Below are 21,338 nucleotides of genomic sequence, written 5' to 3' on the forward strand. Positions count from 1 at the left end.
AAACGATGTAGAAGACTCTGTCTGATACACCTTAGTAAACACACAGAGCTCCTCTTTAAAACTGCCTGTCGTTTGCTCGCCGGCGATACTCTGGTGCTTCGAGTCGGTCTTCTTAAGCAGCTTGAGCGCGTGTGTCCGTCCGTCCTGCCCCGTCATCTCTGGGCCACTTTTGCTTCGTTGCTGCAGTGGGGAAGCTCAGTGTCAGTGAAGGTAGAGCGTCACGAAGGCCTGTTAGGTGCAGCTGAAATGGGGGCTACTTTCTGCTTTTTCTCTAACAGAAGCTAATTGACAAGGCCCTTTTTGACTGCTTGCATAACAGTCCATGAGAATCTCTGACTTTATGGAAGAGGTATTTTTCGTATAGAGATATTCTGGACCAGAGATTGGCCAGCTCTGGCTGGTGCGCCCGGTCCTGCCCACCTGCTGGTGTTCGTGAGTGTAGGGTCACGGGAGCCTGGCCATGCCCAGGACTCGCACATCATCAGCGGCTGTGTCCACGGTGGAGGCCTGGGGCCTGCAAAGCCCCGAGAGTTGACTCTCTGACCCTTTAAGAAAACATCTGCTGTTCCCCCACTTTCCACCCCCTGGGAACAGCTGAAGCCTCAACAGTAAGAAACATTCAACTGTGTATAGTATGGGCTTCTCCCAAGGCAGCAAGGTAGTTTTATAGAAAGGCTTCCAATAAACATGAATTGCGTTGAGTCTGTGGTTAACCCACCTGCAGCAGGATTCCTGCAGCATGTTGTCAGCTGGGCACTGAGAGGCCCCCAGGCGACCTGGCGGCTGGGCTGGTCCTGCCGGGCACACGGCCGCTGGCTTCCCCTGCACCATGTGTCTTTGCTTCCTCACAGTCCTGGTGGTTCTCTGGAAGGACGCTTATTTACTTGGTCACGTGGTGAGCTCACAGTAGCTCTGAAGGTGGGTGGGGTTGTTCTCATTGGCGCAGAAGTGACTGCTTAGAGTCCCTGATCTGCTGGAGACACCTGTGATCAGAGGCGGGCCTCCCCCTGCTCGCTTTTCAGAGGTGCCACATGGCTCATGCTTCAGGTTTGCTTGTAAGAAAGCGGAGGCCCTTGAGTATCATTCACAGCACATTCACAGCGAGAGATAGTTCACTGTCTATCAGTGTGTGCCGCAAAAGGGTGGCAGCGCATCACCGCGTGCTCGCGTCGGGCCGTGGTGTTCAGACACCAGCACAAGCTGTCACTCGTACGCACTCAGCCCTGTGAAGTAAAAATGGACTGTTTTTTTTAAATTAAAAGAAGAGTTGGTTTACTTGGTGGAGAAATGCCACAAAACTGGACATGCACCTGAAAACCTTCTACTTCTTTTGTTTTTCTAGACTTGAGCTTCGGCGTCTGTTTTACTTACGTATTTCTACGTGTTCTGACTGCCACACGTGTGGCAGTGGTACCACCTTACTCCTGAAGACACAGGTTTATATGTTCCCTCTTTAGGAAGTCAAGGCCGTGCTTATTGTCTAGAACTATTACATTTCTGTGAGGAAAATATCACATGCAAAGAATCTTTTTGTTTTTGTTGCTCTTTCTTTGGAAAGCTAATCAGAGACTGATGTCACAGAGCTGTTAACTGTAGAAATTAGACTATGTAAAAAATGCTGAGAAGTTTTAAAATTACTTTAAAGTAGCTTGTGAAGAGAAAGTAGCTTCTTTTCAAATATATCGGTTATCATGATAAAATATGAGACTATTCTATAGATTAGAACATTGAAAGCAAGCCCACTGGGAAGGTCATTGTACTCATGAGCTGTTTTTGCTGCAGCTGACATGTTCATTCAATACTCTAAAGATACTTGTAGACATATTTTGACAGACTTGTTAAACTTACACATTTCTCTCTGTGTATGTGGTAATGCATACACACTTCTGTTTTTTAAGATTTCTTAATGTAAAAGTACATAGTGGCCCATGAGGTGACACTGTTTCTCTGAAAGAGCTTTCAGGGGGCAAACAGCGGCCGCCCACCTGCGTGTGCTCCCCGCAGAGGCGCTCAGGATCCTGGAGGAGGAGGAGTGTAGTCTTCTCATCCCATTTGTCTCGTTACTGAAGAAGCTGAAGCGGCATGAGGGTGAGGTGTTCACGGTTCTCGGCACTGACTGATGCCAGTGCGGGGCTGGCACAGCCCTGGGGTGATGAGGGTGAGGTGTTCACAGTTCTCGGCGCTGACTGATGCCAGTGCGGGGCTGGCACAGCCCTGGGGTGGAGGGTCGACCTCCACACTGCTTGTGTCTGTAGAAATCGCCCGTGGTGACGCTTTGGAGTTGGCATTGGAGCAGGGCACCCCCAGAAGCAGAGCTGGGCTTCAAAATGGAATGAAGCAATGGCTCATATCTTTGGTGAAAGATGTGAATTCTTTTGGTTAAATGCAGTGTGCCTTTCAGATGTTTAGTAGAAATGATCATAATGAAACATTAGATTTATGACAGTAAAATACAAATGTGACTTAAAGTAAAAAACTGACCTTGAGCTGGCCTGGAGGAAAAGCAGAGCTCGTGCAAAATGCGTTACAACCCCGTGCGACAGTGCGCAGTGGTAAAGCGCCTTAAGTACGCCCACGGTTAGCAGCTCGACTCCGCACATGCGTGGTGTCCAGCGACTGCTTAGGAGTGGAGACCTTTTAGATGCTACAGCACATTCCTCTAAACACAGGCTGCGTAAGAAATCATATATATATCTAAACACAGTATTCACCTGACTGGGAGACTCTGGAAGGTTCGTGAACTTGTAGTTTTAAGGTTTAGACTTGAGCTTTTTTTTTTTTTTTTTGCCAAGTATTTTGCTTTTTAAAATGTCTTAACTATATTAACATGTTAATCTTCAGATTTTTAAAAACTATAATTGCGAGAATTAACTACTCAAACCATAGTAAAATTTTAGACAGTTTTCCCCTTTAGTTTTCTAAAGATTGTTCTTTATTCATTGCTGTAAATATAAGATTAACCCTCCAGACTAGAGGTTCTCCACTGGGATGGGAGCGAGGTGGGGAGAATGTGACCTGCCCCCAGAGGACATGTGATTCACCTGAAGACGCTTTTGGTTTTCACCCCTGGCGGGAGGGGTGCTGGGTGCTTGCTGCCAGCACCTTGGCTGGGGGCAGGGATGCTCCTAAACAGCCCACAAGCACAGGTACCCCCCGGGCAAGAGTCCCCGGGCACGTGTCGGGGTGACGGCCCCAGAGGTTGTCACCAAATCTAGACGAGTGTCCTCTCAAGACCAGCAGCTGCTTTTTCTTAATGTAGCACTTTTACTTTGTGGTCAGTCCTTCCTGCTGCTGCTGTTGCTGCTGTGTCGCTTCAGTCGTATCCGACTCTGCAACCCCAGACACGGCAGCCCACCAGGCCCTGCGGTTCCTGGGATTCTCCAGGCAAGAACACTGGAGTGGGTTGCCATTTCCTTCTCCAATGCATGAAAGTGAAAAGTGAAAGTGAAGTTCCTTCCTAGAGTTTAGCAAATGTTCACCTAAACACAGGAGAAAAGAAATCTGATTTAAATAGTTCCCTGTAAAACTGTTTAGGCCTTAGGTCTTGGAGGTCAGGCCTGAGTCAGGGAAGCCTGAGACCAGAGGAGTTTCTTCACGGCTCTTCTGATCAGCTGGGGATGAGCTCTCACTTCATAGGGGCCCATTTCCACAGCCCACGTCCAGGGTGGGTCCATTGCACTCCCTCCACCTCCGAAGTACATGAGCATTTTTATCTTTCGTTGTAAATCAGAGCACAGCTTTCCTTTGGGAATAAACTGTGGATCCATGTCCTAGGCCATCCCTCAGTGCGTAGGGCCATAGTAACGTTTCTGTAGAGGCTCCCTGAGTATGAGAGTTTTCCTTTGAAATGATTCAAACTCACAGCTGTTTAATGCCCTAGGGGATAAGAGGATGCATGGTATACATTAAATAGTTGGAACTGGCTTGTATTTAATCCTGATGGGCAGAAAGCACTCCCCTTTCTGTATGTGGATGTCTATTTGTAAATAAGGTAATCTTTTTAAAAAATGACTTAAGTTAGTATTTGTCAACCTGGCTGGTAAATTTAAATTGCAGTGCTATAGACATACTAAGAAACATGGAAACCAATGTCACATCAGCCAACTATGTATCTGTATAGTTGTATATTAAGAGTGCTCTGCGGTTTTGGGTGAGCATCACAGCCTGAATTACCGAAAACAGCGCAGCCACGTGTTGTGAAATCCAGGCGTGAGTAGCCACATGGGGGCCCAGCCCAGGCCTGCAGGCGCAACGCCGACCCATTCTACCTGCGTTCACGATGAGGTCACTGCCTGAAGCCCACACGAGGGCCCAGCCCAGGCCTGCAGGCTCAATGCCGACCCATTCCACCTGCGTTCATGATGAGGTTGCTGGCTGCTCACTGTGGCCCTACCAGGCTCCTGGTGGCCTCTGACTAGTCCTCTGGGCCCCTGTCACCCCTGTGGACTGTGACACTTGAACGTCACAGAGCTGTCTGCCTGTTCTTTTCTGCAGAAGATGCGGTGTAACTGATCGGACACGCTGGACTGTTTTTTCTTTTTAAGACTTTAGAATGTTACCGTCCCTTTACTTCCGGCTGTGCTGGCTCTGGGGCCCCGAGGGCTTTTCTTTAGTTGCAGTGCGTGCGCCTCTTCCTGTGGGGCTGCTCTGGCTGTGGTGCGCGGCCTCCAGGGTGTGCGGGTCTCAGCGGCTGCAGCCTGCAGGCTCCGGAGCACAAGCCCAGAAGCCGTGGTGCACGGGCCCAGCTGCCCCGCGGCTCGTGGGGCCTTCAGGACCGGGGACTGCACCTGTGTTCAGCACTGGCGGGCGCCACCGAGCCACCAGCAGAGCGCACGAAGGACGCCTGAGGTGAGGCTTGGTCTCAGCGAGTGGTTATCACCACTCAAGAAAGTCAAGTCCCTTCTCACCCGCTGAGAGGACATTTCCAGGATTGTTAACACTGATTTTTTTTTTTAATTTTTTGCGATTTCTGTGGCATTTACATTTGAAACCAAACTGATGACTGTTGGGTCTCACGTAGCACGCCCCCCACCTGTAAGCTGGCAGTGTCCGCGGGGCCGCAGGCCACGCAGAGCCAGGCACGGGCCGGGGCCACGTGGCAGGGTCTCGGGCAGCCCTCGGTCCTCTTCCGTGTCGGGACCACGTCCAGCTCAGGCTGTCTTGTGAGGACCGCTGAGCTGACCGTGCTGCGTACCCGTGGGGGCCGTGCAGGGGAGAAGCGGGGCGCAGGTGTGACACAGAGGAGCTCGGTTCCAGTGCACTGAGAGCCTTTGTGTGCCTCCCTGCCCCTCCCTTCTCTTCCCTCCTCCTGTGCTTCCCTTGCTGAGTCCTGGAGGCTGGACTCTGGACACCGACCACCCCCAGACCCTGTCTGAGGGAGTGGCCCTCGGAGCGGGGCCCTGGCAGCCGCGGCCTGAAGAGCGTACATCCCGCGGGGCTGCCAGCCAGAAGTGTGTTTGAGCCAAACACTGAGAACCGATCGTGATGTTTACAGATGGCTTAGAGTGGCCGCCGAGGCGTCCGTGCGTTGCAGAAAGAAGAGATGGAGGAGGTCCTGGAGAATCACTGGAACCACAGGAAAAGCTATTTGCAAGTGAGATTCTGGAAGTTAAGCCAGTGAACGTTTGAATTAGGGAAGCCAAAAACAGATGATGATGAATATGGAAGAATTATGGATAAACACCAAAGGCCTGTGTGAGACCCTTGGGAAAATTAATGAAACCTTTAAGTATTTTTAAAAACGGTTCACATATTTTCATTAGTGGTCCTGTGAAGTGCAAAATGTTTTGTCAAAGAAATGCAAACCAGAAAAAAAAAAAAAAACAAACCTGCTATACATTTTGGTGATACTAAGAAAAAAAAAATACAATTATTGTTTAAATTTTATTATAAGATACATTGCAAATTTTTTGTCAAATGGCATTTTCCCCAAAATTTAGTTTGAGCCAAAGCTTTCTTTTTCCTGTTTTGTTTTGAGCAAAAAAGGCTTTGCTCCCCTTTTTCATTGGCTTGGATTCAGGGGAGGACCCAGGAGTCATCAACCGCTTAGATCCAAGCCAGCCTCCTCCACTTATGTCAGGGGCAACTTCGGCAAGTCCTGTCATCTGTCTGAGCCTCAGTTTTCTCACCTGTGAAATGGGAGGATGACTGTCTTCACTTAAGGGACTGTGATCTTGGGAGGAAGTTCTATAAGTAGGGTTATTAGCGCACTGTTACATCACCCCTGCTGAAGGTGCTCTGGAGAAGGGACGCCCATCTGTGGCCACCTCACATTCAAATGCAATAATCATGAAGGAATGGGGGAGACTCATGAAGGGAGAGGTGACTTGTCTTTCCTGAATAAGTTGGAGAAGTTCAGCTCTCAGACCTTGTTAAGGGGTGATTAAGGTAGGCGAGATGTGGTGAAGTGTCAGTAATTTCCAGAATACCGGACACCACGTTGCGGTGGGAAGTGTCCCGTACACGTTTATTTTCAATTCCCAGAGTTCAGTTAGAGACCAAACTCTGAGAAGAAATGATTCTTCTAAAGCCATGTTACTCTCCTAAGCTCATCCTTCGCAGAGGAAAACTCTTTCTGTAGAAAATACTGGTGGTAAAGAAAGAAAAGGAGGGTGGGGAAGGAGCTGCAGTAAGCAGCCAGAGGAAGCGGAGCATTGCGTGCAGCCAGCCGAGGACGACTCGGGGCTCGATGGCGGCCTCTGGCCTGGGCGTCCGCGGTCCCGAAGCATCGTGGCAGCCGGCTGCCCGCCCGCCTGTGAGGGGCGCGGCGGAGAGCCCACGGCACAGCGCGGCTCCTGTGGCCCGGGCGTGAGGGCGAGGCGCGCTGGGGGCTTTGCCTGAGCCACTGACGTCCTTTCCGCTTGGTCAGACGCTTGCCCACGCGCGCGGCACGCGGTGCGGGCTTAGCCCACGCGCAGATGCGGAGCCGGCTGGCGGCGCCCTCGCTGAGAGCCGAGACGCACAGCCGGTCTGACCCAGGAGGGCTGAGGGCGGCACCAGCTTCGGGCTGTTAAAACAGGAGGGGCCTGTGAGTCTGGGCCGAGGGCCTGAGAGCGCGCCCACGGGGCTCCACTCTGATGCCAGGAGCTGGGGCGGGGCCTCTCCCCACGCGTGTGGGGAGCGCTGTCCTCGGGGAGGGCATGCTGCTCCTGCAGCTTTGGGGCCAGCTGAGCTCTGGGGCAGGGTGTGGTGCCTGTGGTTCCTCCCTCAAGCTGTTAATGCCAGGACGGTGAGAACTTCAGACAGGAGGCTTTGAGAATATTCAGCATTTCCCACTGGGTCAGTGGAAGTCGGCCCAACTGCTTCTCTGATCTTGGTAGTTACCGGCTGATGGACCCCTAGGCTTCCGGTCCTAGGTCCGTTCAGGAAGTTAGAGCTTAGGCTCAACCTCTCAGCAGACCCTTCCCGTCTTCCTACAGCCCTGGCTGAACGGACACTCCCAGGTGTTGTTACACAGACATTCGTGGTCTGCATGGACCTGATTGATGGGTCACATCAAAACTCCCAGAGTGGGCCAAAGTTGATGTTGAAGAAGGCTTATTTCTGCCAGAACAGGCTGCTGCTAAGTCACTTCAGTCGTGTCTGACTCTGTGTGACCCCATAGATGGCAGCCCACCAGGCTCCCCCATCCCTGGGATTCTCCAGGCAAGAACACTGGAGTGGGTTGCCATTTCCTTCTCTGAAGCATGAAGGTGAAAAGTGAAAGTGAAGTTGCTCAGTCGTGTCCCACTCTTCGCGACCCCATGGACTGCAGCCTACCAGGCTCCTCCGCCCATGGGATTTTCCAGGCAAGAGTACTGGAGTGGGGTGCCATTGCCTTCTCCGGCCAGAATAGGCGTATCATTGCAATAACACTTGCTGAACGTCTAGTAAGTTCGGGGTGTCTGAAAAGGCACCAAAGAGGATGTGCAGAAGGATAAGTAGCCCATAACGGCCGCAGTTGAGGAAGTGCGACCACAGTCCGACCGCAGAGAGCACTTCCTGGCCGTGAGGAAGGTGGGTGCTCAGCAGCATCTTACCAGTGGAGAAGGGGAAGCCCCTGTGCCCACAAGACGTTGAGGAGGCTGCGGTGAAGTCCACAGGAAACGTCTCAGCCCGGCCCCAGGTCCCTCTTAAAACCCTAACAATGGATTTGTGCAGAAGGAGCAAACCTCGTAAAAAAGACGGAGGTGATCCTCAGAGGAGCTGTGAGGTTTCTGTTGGAGGAAGCCGGGCTGAACGTGGTTGCTGCGAACCTCAGCGTGGATGTGAGGCCGCGTGCACGGCCCTGGGATGGTGCTCACAGGAGGGCCCGGTGGACGATGCAGCTGAAGTGTTTCCTAAGCCTGCAGACACGGCATCTTCTTGTAAGAAAGAAAATCAGGCAGTAACTGAAAATATCCTTAATAACAAGTATCATCTACTCTGCTGGGCCCACCAACTCAATGGACTTGAATCTGAGCAAACTTTGGGAGATAGTTAAGGACAGGGGAGCCTGGCGGGCTGCTGTCCACGGGGTCACAGAATCGGACGTGACTTAGTGACTGAACAACAAACTTCTGGGCCCAGCGCAGTCGTGAGCTAATAATACACCATTGTGAAAAAATGACACATAAATGCCCCTCTAACTGAACAACGCAGGCAAATACTGCTAGTTAATGAAATTCAGTGGTCATGAACGTGAGCTTGCTTCCTGGAATGGGCGGTGAGCAGTGGAGTGGCCACGTCCGTGGGAGTGGACGGCACCTGCCGGGGCTTGTGCCAGCCTGCCGTGCAGAGATGTCGCTTGCTGTCCGGCGTTTGCTGGGGCCCACGTTTGCTCACTGTTCTGTATAGGAACTGGACCCCAAGCACAGAGGGAGATGACCCTACAAAGGGGCGCGTGGCCTCCACGTGTGAACCTTTGTCTTGTTCCTGTTGCCCATCAATGAAGGGCTTGAAGCAAAGCCTTTGGGAGGTTTTCTCACTTTGCAGTCTCTGCACTGGAATGCCTATAAGCAGATGCTGGCTTTTTAAAGTTACCTTGAACGTGACATTTCCGTGAAGTGGCTGTGCTCCGCGTCTCAGTGGTCAGGATGGTTCTGAGCCGAGATGGAATCTCCGTGGTCACGAGCGACCCTGGCCGGGGAGAGGCACTGCCTTCCTGATGCACCATGTGCCCCTTCCTGGGTGCAGCCCGGACGCGACCCAGGTCCACAGGAGAGGAGTCGTCTTTTAATGTTAACAGATCATTTCAGTACAAAGGATTTTGTACAGGGTTTCAAAGGATGGTGTGCAAGTCCCTGTGTGGCTCCAAGGCGTGTTTCCTCCTGGGAACACTGCGTCTCCGGGGCGGTCGCCCCGAGGGTTGAGTGCCCAGGGCAGCCCAGGACAGGAGGGTGAGCATGCAGGCACGTGAGGAGCCGGCTCCCCGGGAAGGGCAGCGAGCGCTGGGACAAACAGCAGAGCAGCCCGCGCCTCTCTCTTCAGCCCACATTTATGACGAGCTGCCTGGAGCTGGTAGCTCACGCCGTGAATGGGCCTCTTGTCCACCGGGTCCCCGCAGTCAGACGCTGTTGCTCTTGGCCGGGCTCGCAGCACAGGAGGTACGGGCCCTCTGATCTCCGCGGTCTGCGCCGCTGGCCGTGACCTTCCCGCGTCTCCTCTTTCTCCACCCCGTCTGCACCGCGCCTGGCCCGGGCCCTGCCTGGCGGGGCAGCCCGGATCCCTGCAGGGTGGGACGTGGGCTCCGCGGAGGTTGCCAGGGGTTCAAGGAACATTGGAACGATTTCTGTTTGCCGAAGAACGTCATCCAAGCTGTCTCTATGCTTTATCTAATTCCAAAAGCCTCTCAATCAAGAGTGTCTGGATACAGTGCCGGGCAGCGGGGTAGAATTTTACTGGAGGTACCGTGGTCGCTTCTCCTGCTGCCTGGTGCCGATGGGGACGGCTCACACGCGTGTGTGTGTGTGCTCACACAGCCCCGGGCACGGGCAGGCGGCCTGCTCCAGTCCCCCACACTCAGAGCTGCAGGGCTTGCGACAAGTGCTCGGCCAGAGAAGAGGTGACTTTGTCTTGTGAACGATGGAAGAGCTGTCCCGGGGACCTGGGGGCTCCCGGGCGCGCCGTCCCTCGGAGCCGCTCAGTCTCCCTACACTGTCCGCTGTGGCATTGTTAAAAAGGCTTGTTGGAGCGGTGCTCTGTGGGAGAGAATGCGCTTTACCAGATGATCTAGTTCTGTGATTCTCACTAAGTGTGCGGTCTTCACGTCTTCTGGTTTACTGCTGGCAGTTAAAGGTGTGTGCTTTGTGAATTTTGTCCCGTCTTCTTTTCCTTCAAGTTTTGTCTTGAAGGTATTTGACTTGGGGGGTGTTATGTGGGTGCTTTGTGAGATGAGATTAGAAAGTTTAATAGAACAAGGGCTTGGATGTCCGCACACACATACTCAAGGATCAAACACGGGAACAGAGCCAGGGATTTGGGGTCTGGCTTGGGCTCCCCCCTGAGCCTGAGTGTCCTGCTCCCCAGCTTCTCAGTGGGTCCTGGTTATCAGGCCTCACAGGAGGTGAGGCCTGGCAGGAGGGAAAGGCCCAGAAAAACAGAGTCCTCTTGAATTTCATGAGTTTGCCTGTGCGTGAAAAAATCATTACAGATAAGTGTATTTGAGCCAGAAAAATAGCGTGAGCAAGATAGACCGATTTCAGGTTTTTACGTATTTTTTAAGTACATGTAGTCAATGTACAGACATACTCCATATGAAATAAAACAGTAAAATCAGTTTTCTGAATGTGTAAAGTGGAACTAAGTGTGTCCAGCGTGGCTGGTTGCTCGCGTTGTGCCCAGGTGTGCGGAGCAGCAGGTTCTCCCTTCAGGTCTGGCTGGTCTTCCCGGCAGCCCTGCCCACTGGCAGGCGGGGGGCGTGAGGGACAGCAAAGCGCCCGCTGGTTCCGCCCACCCAGGAGTGGTGACCCAGGAGGCCTCTCACCACCCAGCCTCTGGGGGGGCTCAGTCTGGACCTTCCCGTGGAAGTGGGGACAGAACCCTGTGCCCCTGGGGCTGGAGAAGGTGAGGGGAGACGGCAGGGCGGTATCTCTGTGCACCCTCGACCGGAAGCAAGCAGACCTTCCCCGGAGACGACCGTCCTTGTCAGACGTGCCCCCGGCTTCCAGCAGATTATTGCTCACCAAGAACTGGGAGTGCCACCAAGTGTGCCAGGAAGCAAGTGAGTCCGAATCCACAGAGGAGACGAGATCAGTCACCAGTGAACTCAGAACTGTTAAATCAGAATATAGAACTCCAGGGTGTGTTTAAATGAAAAATCATAAAATGAAAAATCATAAAAAAAGAAACAAGATCAGAATATGAAAAATACCTAGTAGATCTGCAAAGAAGCAGAGAGGACTTTAGATGTAAAAGACTATTTAAACAAAGAGTTAAATGTTTGACTTAAATACTAGACACCGAGGAGAATGACATGGCTCTAAGGAAGTTACCCTGCATGTTGCAGAGACGGGCAGAAGGAGGAAAATTATTTTAAAAAGAAGTGAAGAGATTGTAAGGTAACATGGGAGGGTCTAGTGTTCTTTCCCAGAAGGAAACGGAAAGAAGAAAATAGAGTGAAGAGGAGGCAGTGCACGAGGAGGCCCAAGTGTCGCACAGACACGGGAAGGCTCCGCGGGCACCGAGCAGAAGCCGCATCTGGACGCCTGGACTCCAAGGGCTGAAGAGGGAGAGGGCGTCGTTAGTCTCCCCGGACGAGAAAGGGGAAGGGCGCTCGCGCTGGCCGCACTCTCATCCAGGACAGAAGCGCCAGAAGGCGTGTGTTAGTACCCACGCTGCTGGGAGGAGCAGCCTTCAACTTGGGGCTGTGAGGACTCTCAGAATCAAGCCCGACAGTTCTCCACTTTGAAGGAAATTTTAAAGTATACATTTTAAGAAGAAAGGAAAGGATGCCAGAAGAGAGATTCAAGAAGGTAGGATGAGAAGGAAAATTGGTACAGATGGGAATATGCACAGCCTTTCCAGTTCAAAATTATAAACAGACCTGTCTTCTCTGAAAAGAGACCCTGGGAGCTATTCAGAGCAGTCAAGAAACCTGCAGAGTTAAAGCTGAGAGGAACCTGACTTTATCACCTCCAACCTAGTACAGCTGGAGACTGTTAGGCACTTTTGCTCAGGAAAGGTACGTGATCACCCTTACCAGTGGCTCAGCAGTGAAGGATGTGCCGCAGCGCAGGAGACAGGTTCAGTCCCTGGGTCGGGAAGATCCCCTGGAGGAGGAATGGTAACCCACGCCGTGTTCTTGGCTGGAGAATCCCACGGACAGGGGAGCCTGGCCAGCTATGGTCCATAGGGTTGCACGGAGTCTGATGTGACCGAAGTGACTTACCAGGCACTGATAAAAGTGACAGAATTAAGAGTGACTCCCAGGGCGTGTGGACCTCTCTGGAAGCCTCACCCTTTGCCTCCAGTTGGAGCTGAGAGCTGAAGCTCTTTCCGGGGCCTCAGGTGATGTCCCACCCACTCCCAGCCTGACCCCTCGGGGCCCACCTGTGACCCGGGCGGTATGTGCAGACTCAGCTTTGAAATTCAGTGAATCGTCGTCATATTTTATCCAGCATAGTTTGGTGTTTTTTAATGGGGCGAAATGGGGTTTTAATGGAGTTTTTTGTCTGCTATTTGCCACAATAAAAGTTCTGAACTTTTCATTCCGTCAATGCTAGAAAAGCTCCTGATCTCAATCTCAGCTAATATTTGGACTAAAACTCATTTTGATTGGTTTCCTTCTTATTAGTATACACTTTTGTGTGTATTCTGTTTTTCCTTGGCTAATGAATTTATCTTGAAAAAGTAACCTACAACATACAATATAAGAGATGTTTATCGGTGCTTTGGGTGTGTAAGTCCACCCGCCTGCCTCTGGCTGTTTACTTAGATCTATTCTCATTCTCAGACTTCCAAAATCAGAGAGTTAAGGGACTTAGTCATGAACAAACTAAGAAATCTGGACCTCTCGTTGAGGTTGAATTACAGGTACCGTCGACTTTGTAATGTAGTAATTGTGGTAGTAGGCGACACACTGAGACTGCGTTAGTCACATTCACCCGGAATTTCCGAAGCATCGACCTGCACGGGCAGCACTGTCGCTGTCCCCGTTTTACAGACCGGACGCGACGGGCCTGACGCGCCTGCGTCTGTGATGGCTCACGGTCTGCAGCGCCACGTGCCCGGGTGGGCGCCCAAGGCGTGGCCTGGCAGGTGTGCCTGTCCAGAGTGCCACGTGGTCTGGGTGGCAGGGCCAGCGGCCAGCGGCCTTCGGTTGTCAGTTCACTGGGCCGACTTTCCGTTTCTTGGTCTTCATCCTGGCTGAGGTCTTGTAGTGAAGGCTGTTGGAAATCAAGCATGTATGTGCACACTTACAGGAGTTCCATTCTCTGTGTGCTCTACCAGCACAGCCACACCAGCGACCCCGTCCAGGCAGGGCGCCTCCTGCCTCGTGGCAGGCTGGTGCCAGCAGCAGTGGCAGGAGCCAGGGGGCGGCTCAGGCCGGGCCGTGGGCCTCTCCTCCTCCATCTGCATGGTGGGCCTGGCTGGACATTGTGCCCTCCAGGCCTCAGCCCTCAGGTGAGTGGTTTCATATAGTTCTCTCCAGAAAACAAGAAGCTTGTGTAATGAGTGAAAATGAAGTGCATGCGTGCGTGCTCGGCCGCTCAGACGTGTCCCACTCTCTGTGACCACATGGACTGGAGCCCACCAGGCTCCTCTGTCCATGGGGTTTCCCAGGCAAGGATACTGGAGTGGGTTGCCATCTCCTCCTCCAGGGGATCTTCCCGACCCAGGGATCGAACCTGTGTCTCCTGGCATTGCAGGCAGATTCCTTACCACTGAGATCCAGGCACTCAGCTCTATGGAAAGAACAAATTGAAAAAAAAAAAACAATCACTTTAAGCCTCTCCCAAGAATTAACTAGTGAAATATGGTGGCAATAAAAATGTTGAAAATGAACCTGAAAATGAAATCATGAGAAGTTACACTTATAACAACATCACAGGGAGTAAACTACTTAGGAACAAATTTAACAAAAAGTGGAAAATGTATTCTCTGGAAACTACTCAGCATTGCTGAAAGCAACTGGATAAGCCCCAGATCAGCGGAAGCCCCCTCCCCCCCGTCGGATGAGCAGAAAGATGAGGTGCTGTCAGAATGGACAGTGCCCCCCTCCCACCCCGATCTGCACATTCAACACCATTCCTGCAAAAGTTCAGCCCCTTTTGTGCAGAATTAACAGGCTGGTCCTAAAATTCACACGGAAATTCAAGGGACTGAGAAAAGGTAAAATAGTCAGAAAGAGCAGTCGGAAGACTCGCACTTCCGGGCTGTGACGGTCCCCGCAGACCTGTGCTGATCACGTGTGTGGTTCTCGCATGCCAGCAGGTGTTAGATCCATGGAGCAGGACTGAAGGTCAGTGATAAGCCCGTGTGTCCATGGGTAACTGATTTTCAGCAGAAGGTGAAAGGCCATTCAGGTGGGAGAAAGCATAGCTTTTCCAGCACACACGCCGTACCAGAGCAGCCCTATAGCCACATGCAGGGGCCTCAAGCTGGGCCCTTTTCTCCTCACCATACACAGATGAACTGGAACCAGGTCAGATACCTACATTTAAGAACCAAATCAACCCAAGGCGTTAAACATACGGGAGAAAATCTTCAAGACTGTCCTTTTGGATGTGACACCAAAAGCTCATACAGTCAAAAAAAAAAAAAAAAGACAAATTGAACTTCGTAAAAAACTAAAAAAATTGTGTGTGAAAGGACACCATGAAGAAAATTAAAATATAACTTATACAATGAGAGAAAATGTTTGTAAATCATGTCTGATAAAGGACTCGGTCCCATAATATATAAAGAATTCTTACAATTCAAGATTAAAAAGACCAGTGACATTGTCCTTTAAAAATTGGACAAAAAACCTGATTAGACATATCATCAAAGAAGATACACAGTGGCTGATACGTACATGAAAATGGAGGTGCTTAATGTCATTAGTTGTCAGAGAAATGCAAGTCAAAACCCCAAGGAGATAACACTTAAGTACCCACAAGGATGACTGCCATTAAAAAGATAAAACCGTACAGTTGTTGGGGAGGATGTGGAGGAATGAGAATCCAGTCGCTGCTGGTGAGCACGCAGCTGGCGGCTGATCAGTGGGTTAGCTGTGGAGCTGCCCTGCGCGCGAGCGCTACGTCGTGTCTGACTCTTTACAGCCCCGTGGAGTGTAGCCCAACAGGCTCCTCTGTCCATGGGCTTTCCCAGGCAAGAGTACTGGAGTGGGCTGCCGTTTCCTTCTCCAGGGGGTCTTCCCAACCCAGGGAGTGAACCTGTGTCTCATGCATTGCAGGCAGATTGTTTAGTGCTGAGCCACCAGGGAAGCTCCACGGAGCTGCCGTCAGTTCAGTCGCTCAGTCGTGTCCGACTCTTTGCGACCCCATGGATCACAGCACGCCAGGCCTCCCTGTCCATCACCAACTCCCAGAGTTCACTCAAACTCATGTCCATAGAGTCGGTGATGCCATCCAGCCATCTCATCCTCTGTCGTCCCCTTCTCCTCCTGCCCCCAATCCCTCCCAGCATCAGAGTCTTTTCCAGTGAGTCAACTCTTCGCATGAGGTGGCCAAAGTACTGGAGTTTCAGCTTTAGCATCAGTCCTTCCAAAGAACACCCAGGACTGATCTCCTTCAGAATGGACTGGTTGGATCTCCTTGCAGTCCAAGGCACTCTCAAGAGTCTTCTCCAACACCACAGTTCACAAGCATCAATTCTTTGGCACTCAGCTTTCTTCACAGTCCAACTCTCACATCCATACATGACCACTGGAATAACCATAGCCTTGACTAGACCGACCTTTGTTGGAAAAGTAATGTCTCTGCTTTTGAATATGCTGTCTAGGTTGGTCATAACTTTCCTTCCAAGGAGTAAGCGTCTTTTAATTTCATGGCTGCAGTCACCATCTGCAGTGATTCCAGGGGAGATGAACACTTGATCCCCACATGGAAAGGGGTGCACCCGCGTTCACTACAGCACCGTTCACAACAGCCGAGAGGTGGGAACGGCCCAGTGTCCGTGTCCACTGGGCCACAGAGAAGAAGTACTAACTCATGTAACATAGGTGAGTTGACATCACAGATTTATCCACGGAACTTCAGGATGAAGCAGAGTCCTGACACTAAAATACAAAGATAGACATCAAGCCTGAATTTAATTGTCACTTTAAATCAATAGTAAATTAAAAGCTGCTAATTGATAGTAGATTGAAAAGGGTTGTGCCTGATAAATACTTCATATTCAAAGGCTCTTTTTTGAAGGAGCTCTTGTGTGTATTATACAGTGCCCTGCAGAGTTGAAGCTGGATTTCTGAAAGTGCTCTGTTAACGGCCAAGAGAGGCTGAAGATTCAGATTCTCGCTGTCACTCGTGGTGGGGCGTTGGTATAAGTGTGCCTGCAACGTTTGTGCAGTGAGTCTGCTGTGTTTTTGAACTTGTGCTGGGCTTTTCCAGCCAAAGTTGAGAAAACCTGTTTATAAGAACTCCCCTTATCTCTGTGTCGGTTTGTCTAGAAGCCCACGCTTTTGTCATAACACTCACCTCCCTGTTTCTTCTGCAGAAGAACAAAGCTGAAGCTACTGAAATGTGATAAGTTGTGATGGCAATCTGTCTACACTGTGAGACGCCACCACTGACCAGCTCACGTGCCTGTTAATTACCTTGAGATTTTGGTAGCTTTGTGATAACCTTGCTTAGATGCGGGGGCATAGATAAAGCTGCCTCAGAAGTGCCTTTTAATTTTCTCCTTCTTTGTGATCTTTTAATAGTGGATAGAGGCTTTCATTAAAGACCAGAGAACATTAAAACAGTTTCACTCCTTTCGGGTATGATACGTTTCATCCGATCATTTCAAAATATTTATAGAGAATTCAGAAATGCTGTCCTGCAGATAATACTTGGGTGAATTTAGAAGGTGACGTTGTAGTAAGTACAGAGTCTTCAGACCTCACGCTTAGCCCTGGAGAGCCCATCGCTGTTGTTCAGTCGCTAAGTTGTGTCTGACTCTGCGACCCCATGGACTGCAGCACACCAGGCTTCCCCGTCCTTCACTATCTCCTGGAGTTTCCCCAAATTCATGTCCATTGAGTCAGTGATGCCATCCAACCATCTCATCCTCTGTCACCCCCTTCTCCTGCCCTGAGTCTTTCCCACCATCAGGGACTTTTCCAGTGAGCTGGCTCTTCATATCAGGCGGCCAAAGTATCAGAGCTTCAGCTTCGTCATCAGTCCTTCCAATGAATATTCAGGGTTGATTTCCTTTAGGATGGACTAGTTTGATCTCCTTGCTGTCCAAGGGACTCTCAAGGATCTTCTCCAGCACCACAGTTCAAAAGCATCAATTCTTTGGCGCTCCACCTTCTTTAGATAAAGAAGGATGGACCACCCCCCTTCCAGCAGCCATATGCACTTCTGGTTTGTTTCCTGTGGTCACACCTGGGAGGCAGATTAGTCTCCTCTCTCTTCTCATGAACCCCGAAATAGTCTTATTCATAGGAATACACGATGTTTATGTTCTTACAAGTCAGGATGGTCTTATTACAGATTCTGGCATTTCCCTTTGTCCAACCCTGTTGACTCTTCTGTGTAAAGACTGGCCTTCCAAGAGCTGCTCTCTGGCCTGGGGCCTGCTCGTGTGTCGCTGCAGCACACGGGGCATGGCAAGACAGCCCCACAGTGTTCGCCGCGGCCGCAGAGCTGGCGTGACGCTCGAGTGGGGCTCCTGATCTTGCCTAAGTGACGGCCAGTGGCCTCTGTCGTTTACTTTTGTTATTATTTTAGAGGGGCAGGGGGTGGAAGAAATGCCCAGAGGCTCAGATTGTGTTTGGTTCACCAAACTGTTAAATGTCAAAATCACTCAACTGATAATACATCTTTTGTCTCTTTTAGGAGCTAATTTTGTTACTCGAAAAATTAGCCGCTCAGTAGCTAAGATTCACCTCGGACAACTGGAATGTTTCAGTTTGGGGAATCTGGATGCCAAACGAGATTGGGGCCACGCCAAGGACTATGTGGAGGTAGGAACTGATGCGTTCTGGTTTCTAAGTATCTGCATCTGCATGTCCAAGTGCCAGGCCTCCTGGGAGGGCTGCCTGGAGGGGGCGGTGGGTCAGCCGTGCTCATGCAGCTGTTTCTCAGCTCACACTGTGTCCCCTGCTGGCCCACGCTCAGCGGTGTGTGAGGCCGTTCTGCACAGTCTGGAAGGGGGAGTACCTCACAGGTGTTGTTTTAATTATTGAAAACAAGGATGCCGGCCAGTGGGCTGGACGGTTCTTTCCTTTCTGGAGTGTCTTCTGCATGCCTCCTCCCTCACTCCATCCAGGATACGAGTGATGACCTGCAAAGGGATCTGTTGGTGAATAGAACTAGTGTTCAGACCTCCCAGAAACACGACTGGCGCTGATGCTGCCACCAGTCCGTGAGCGCGCCCTTCAGCTGGCGTGGCCACGCCCGCTCGCTCCCGAGTGCTGTCCTCAGAGTGCGCCCTTCAGCTGGCGTGGCCACGCCCGCTCGCTCCCGAGTGCTGTCCTCAGAGAGCCTGGTGTCTGCTGCTTCAGACTGTGCTCACCCCCTGCCCTGGGCAGCTGTGACTCCCACCCGTGAACCTGTCCACTAAAGAGAGAACACGAGAGAGGTGTTAGCAAGGATGCTGCTGGGGAGCAGCGGGTGGCGTTAGAGGGGATTCTGGCTTGCTGATGTCCGGAGTTTCCGTGGCGAGACGTGAAGGAGCGTGTTGATGACGGGCTGTTTGCCCCGGAGCCCATGGTGCCTGTTTAGGTACTCACTGATTTCCTGCACTCAGGACTATTTCTGTCCCCAGTGATGCCTCTGGGAAACCGGATCTGGCTTCCTTGTTCATTGATGCGGTTCAGAAAGAAACTTGACCGTTTACAAAAGAAAGCAAACACGGGTTCACTTGCCAACACAGAGGTCAGCCCCACTGTGGTAACGCTTTTGTGTGTAACAGTTAAGAATGTTGCGTACTTGAACACCTAAATTTTGATTTATATTATGGCCAAAAATTTTCTGATTTAATATTTTGCATAGCAGTGAGACATTTAGATCATTTACATGTGTTCTTCTAAGCTATAAACACAAGAAGCTTTTTGTGATGGTAGCCCTTGGATATATTTTAAGAACACTGCATTAAAAAAGTACGGAAGTCCACACTTTTAAAAACCATGAGACAGTGGGCAAAGGTGATGTAAAAGAACCTGAGACTTTCTTTCGTCTAACCTATATGGCCTCACCTTCTTAAGAATATGAGGCAAGTTTTGTAAAAATAATTGTTTTTTCAATACTGTCATTTTGGTGTATAACCTTCTAGCTCTCTGCAAATACCTGCAGCTACTTAGAAGGCTGTGAAAGTATCCATCTTTATCCAAAGTCTTGTTCTGCAGTTTTGGAACCAGATAGATCAAATTTCATTCTATTTTATGTTTTTGCACTGGGATGCAAAAGAAGTTTGTGTTGGAACTCAGCAACAGATCTGATAATGCAATAAACAGTATATCAAAATGTTAGTAATATTTATTTTTGGTTATGTTTATTTTCTTCTGTAGACTTCTGTATTTTCCATGTATTGAAACAAGTACATATAAACTTTTTCAATCCGGGAAAAAAATAAATGACATTTGGAAAACACGCCAGAAAAACCCAACAAAAATGCATGAGACCATTCGGTAAATACAGAAGTCATGAAAACCCCTCTGGGAGCTCAGTGGGTCTGCGTGGGGACCATGGGGTCGCGTCATCCCCAAATGCCAAGCGCACCTCGGCTCCGGGGCTCACGCGGATCTTGGTGTAAAGGACCCCTGTCTGTGTTCGTGTAGCAGGGAAGCATTTAAGAAACATGTTGGCTCAAAGACTTCAAAAGGTCTTCCCGAATGATGTCATTTTAGGATGCCTTGACGAGACGTGTCAGTCCAGCAACCCCAGGTGCTAAAGTGCCCGGGACAGTAAGGCATGAGAGCAGGAGGCCTGGCTCCTCAGGACAGTGTCATGTTTTTGGATTCCTGAGATGCACGCTCAGAGCCAGGCATCCCTGGGTGTCCATGGCCTAGCCTGTGCCCCGACACGGGTGGGCTTTGCGTGCTGAGGGTCCTGGGGCTCTGACAGTAACACAGAGTACTGCTCCTAAACCATTTTCTCATTCACGGGTTCTGAAAGAGATTGACATTTCAAGATTTCCAAAAAAGTGTCATCATTAAATAAAATTCATAACTTTTATCCCCATTTTAAGAAATAGGACCATCCTTTGCAGTTCTATTTTAAAATGAGGCTACTGCACAGACTTACGAATCAAGGTGGGTGTGGCCAAAATTAGAATCAACAAGCCTAAGAATGAAAAAACAGAAGCTTTGTTTAATTAACCCATATCTAGATCCTGGCACTCTAATCAGTCTTAGATTGGAGAAGCCTCAGCCAGCACAGATCAAACGAGTCACAATAGCATCTGGTTTACACACGCTTCAATTATAGAATCCCTCTCATTCGTACATAAATATATCAATAAGTCTTTAGGTTAAGCAATTTATACTTTTTATTTGTGGATGGATTTCAGAGAAGAGGAGTAGAGAGCGTTTGCTGGACTGGGTGTAGTTGATCCCACCTGGGCTAATGATTTTTGCCTCAGTCTCAACAAGGTTTACGTATCAATTATTGATCTTTGAAAAGGACGTAATAGCAGTCCTGTTAAGAATTAGCCTTCACCTTCACGTGCTGTACATCCATGATGGGAATCTCTTTGTCTTGTAAATGTTTTCCCGACAGTTAATACAAAGCCATTTCCTGTTGCTGATTCAGATCCGTTAACTTCTGTTTCATAGTCTTGTTTCTGAGATCAAGATGATTAAAACATTATTTGAGTGGGTAAGAGGTATTTCAACTTGAAATGAAGAATATAAATTCTATATTAAACTATATTGTACTTTAGAGTAAATAAGTCGTGTGCAGTTACACCTTTTTTCATTATTTTATTGGAAACATTGTTAAAGGTGCAGAATTGTTGAATGGATTTTACCATGAACAGCCGCATACATCCATCACCCAGGCTCTGTGAACGCGCGTTTCTGTCGGGATAAGGTCAGCTGACAATTCAAACCGTAAAATGCTCTCGTCTTCTTAGCTGTGTAGATGCCCTCAGCACAGCCTGTTCTCAGGCCTGGCTCCCCACGTGCGCGTCGGAGCCGCGCCTCGAGTTCACGAGAGCACGAGGGCTGTGCTCGCAGGTGACGGGGACCCAGCAGAGCAGAGGCCTCTGGCAGGACGGGAGCCCGGCGG

The 21,338-nt window shown here is 50.2% G+C and overlaps 1 protein-coding gene across 4 annotated transcripts in view; it reads left to right on the forward strand.

The window, feature by feature from the left end:
• The window catches only part of GMDS (GDP-mannose 4,6-dehydratase), a 435,953-nt gene that overhangs the window by 197,397 nt on the left and 217,218 nt on the right, over positions 1-21,338 (forward strand). For all 4 annotated transcript variants that reach the window (XM_070778494.1, XM_070778496.1, XM_070778495.1 and 1 more), the window contains one exon: positions 17,946-18,073. In XM_070778494.1, the coding sequence (XP_070634595.1) occupies positions 17,946-18,073 (128 nt within the window). The remainder of the gene's footprint in view (positions 1-17,945; positions 18,074-21,338) is intronic.

The sequence above is a fragment of the Bos indicus genome, chromosome 23 (genome assembly GCF_029378745.1).
Source record: "Bos indicus isolate NIAB-ARS_2022 breed Sahiwal x Tharparkar chromosome 23, NIAB-ARS_B.indTharparkar_mat_pri_1.0, whole genome shotgun sequence".
NCBI lineage: Eukaryota > Metazoa > Chordata > Mammalia > Artiodactyla > Bovidae > Bos > Bos indicus.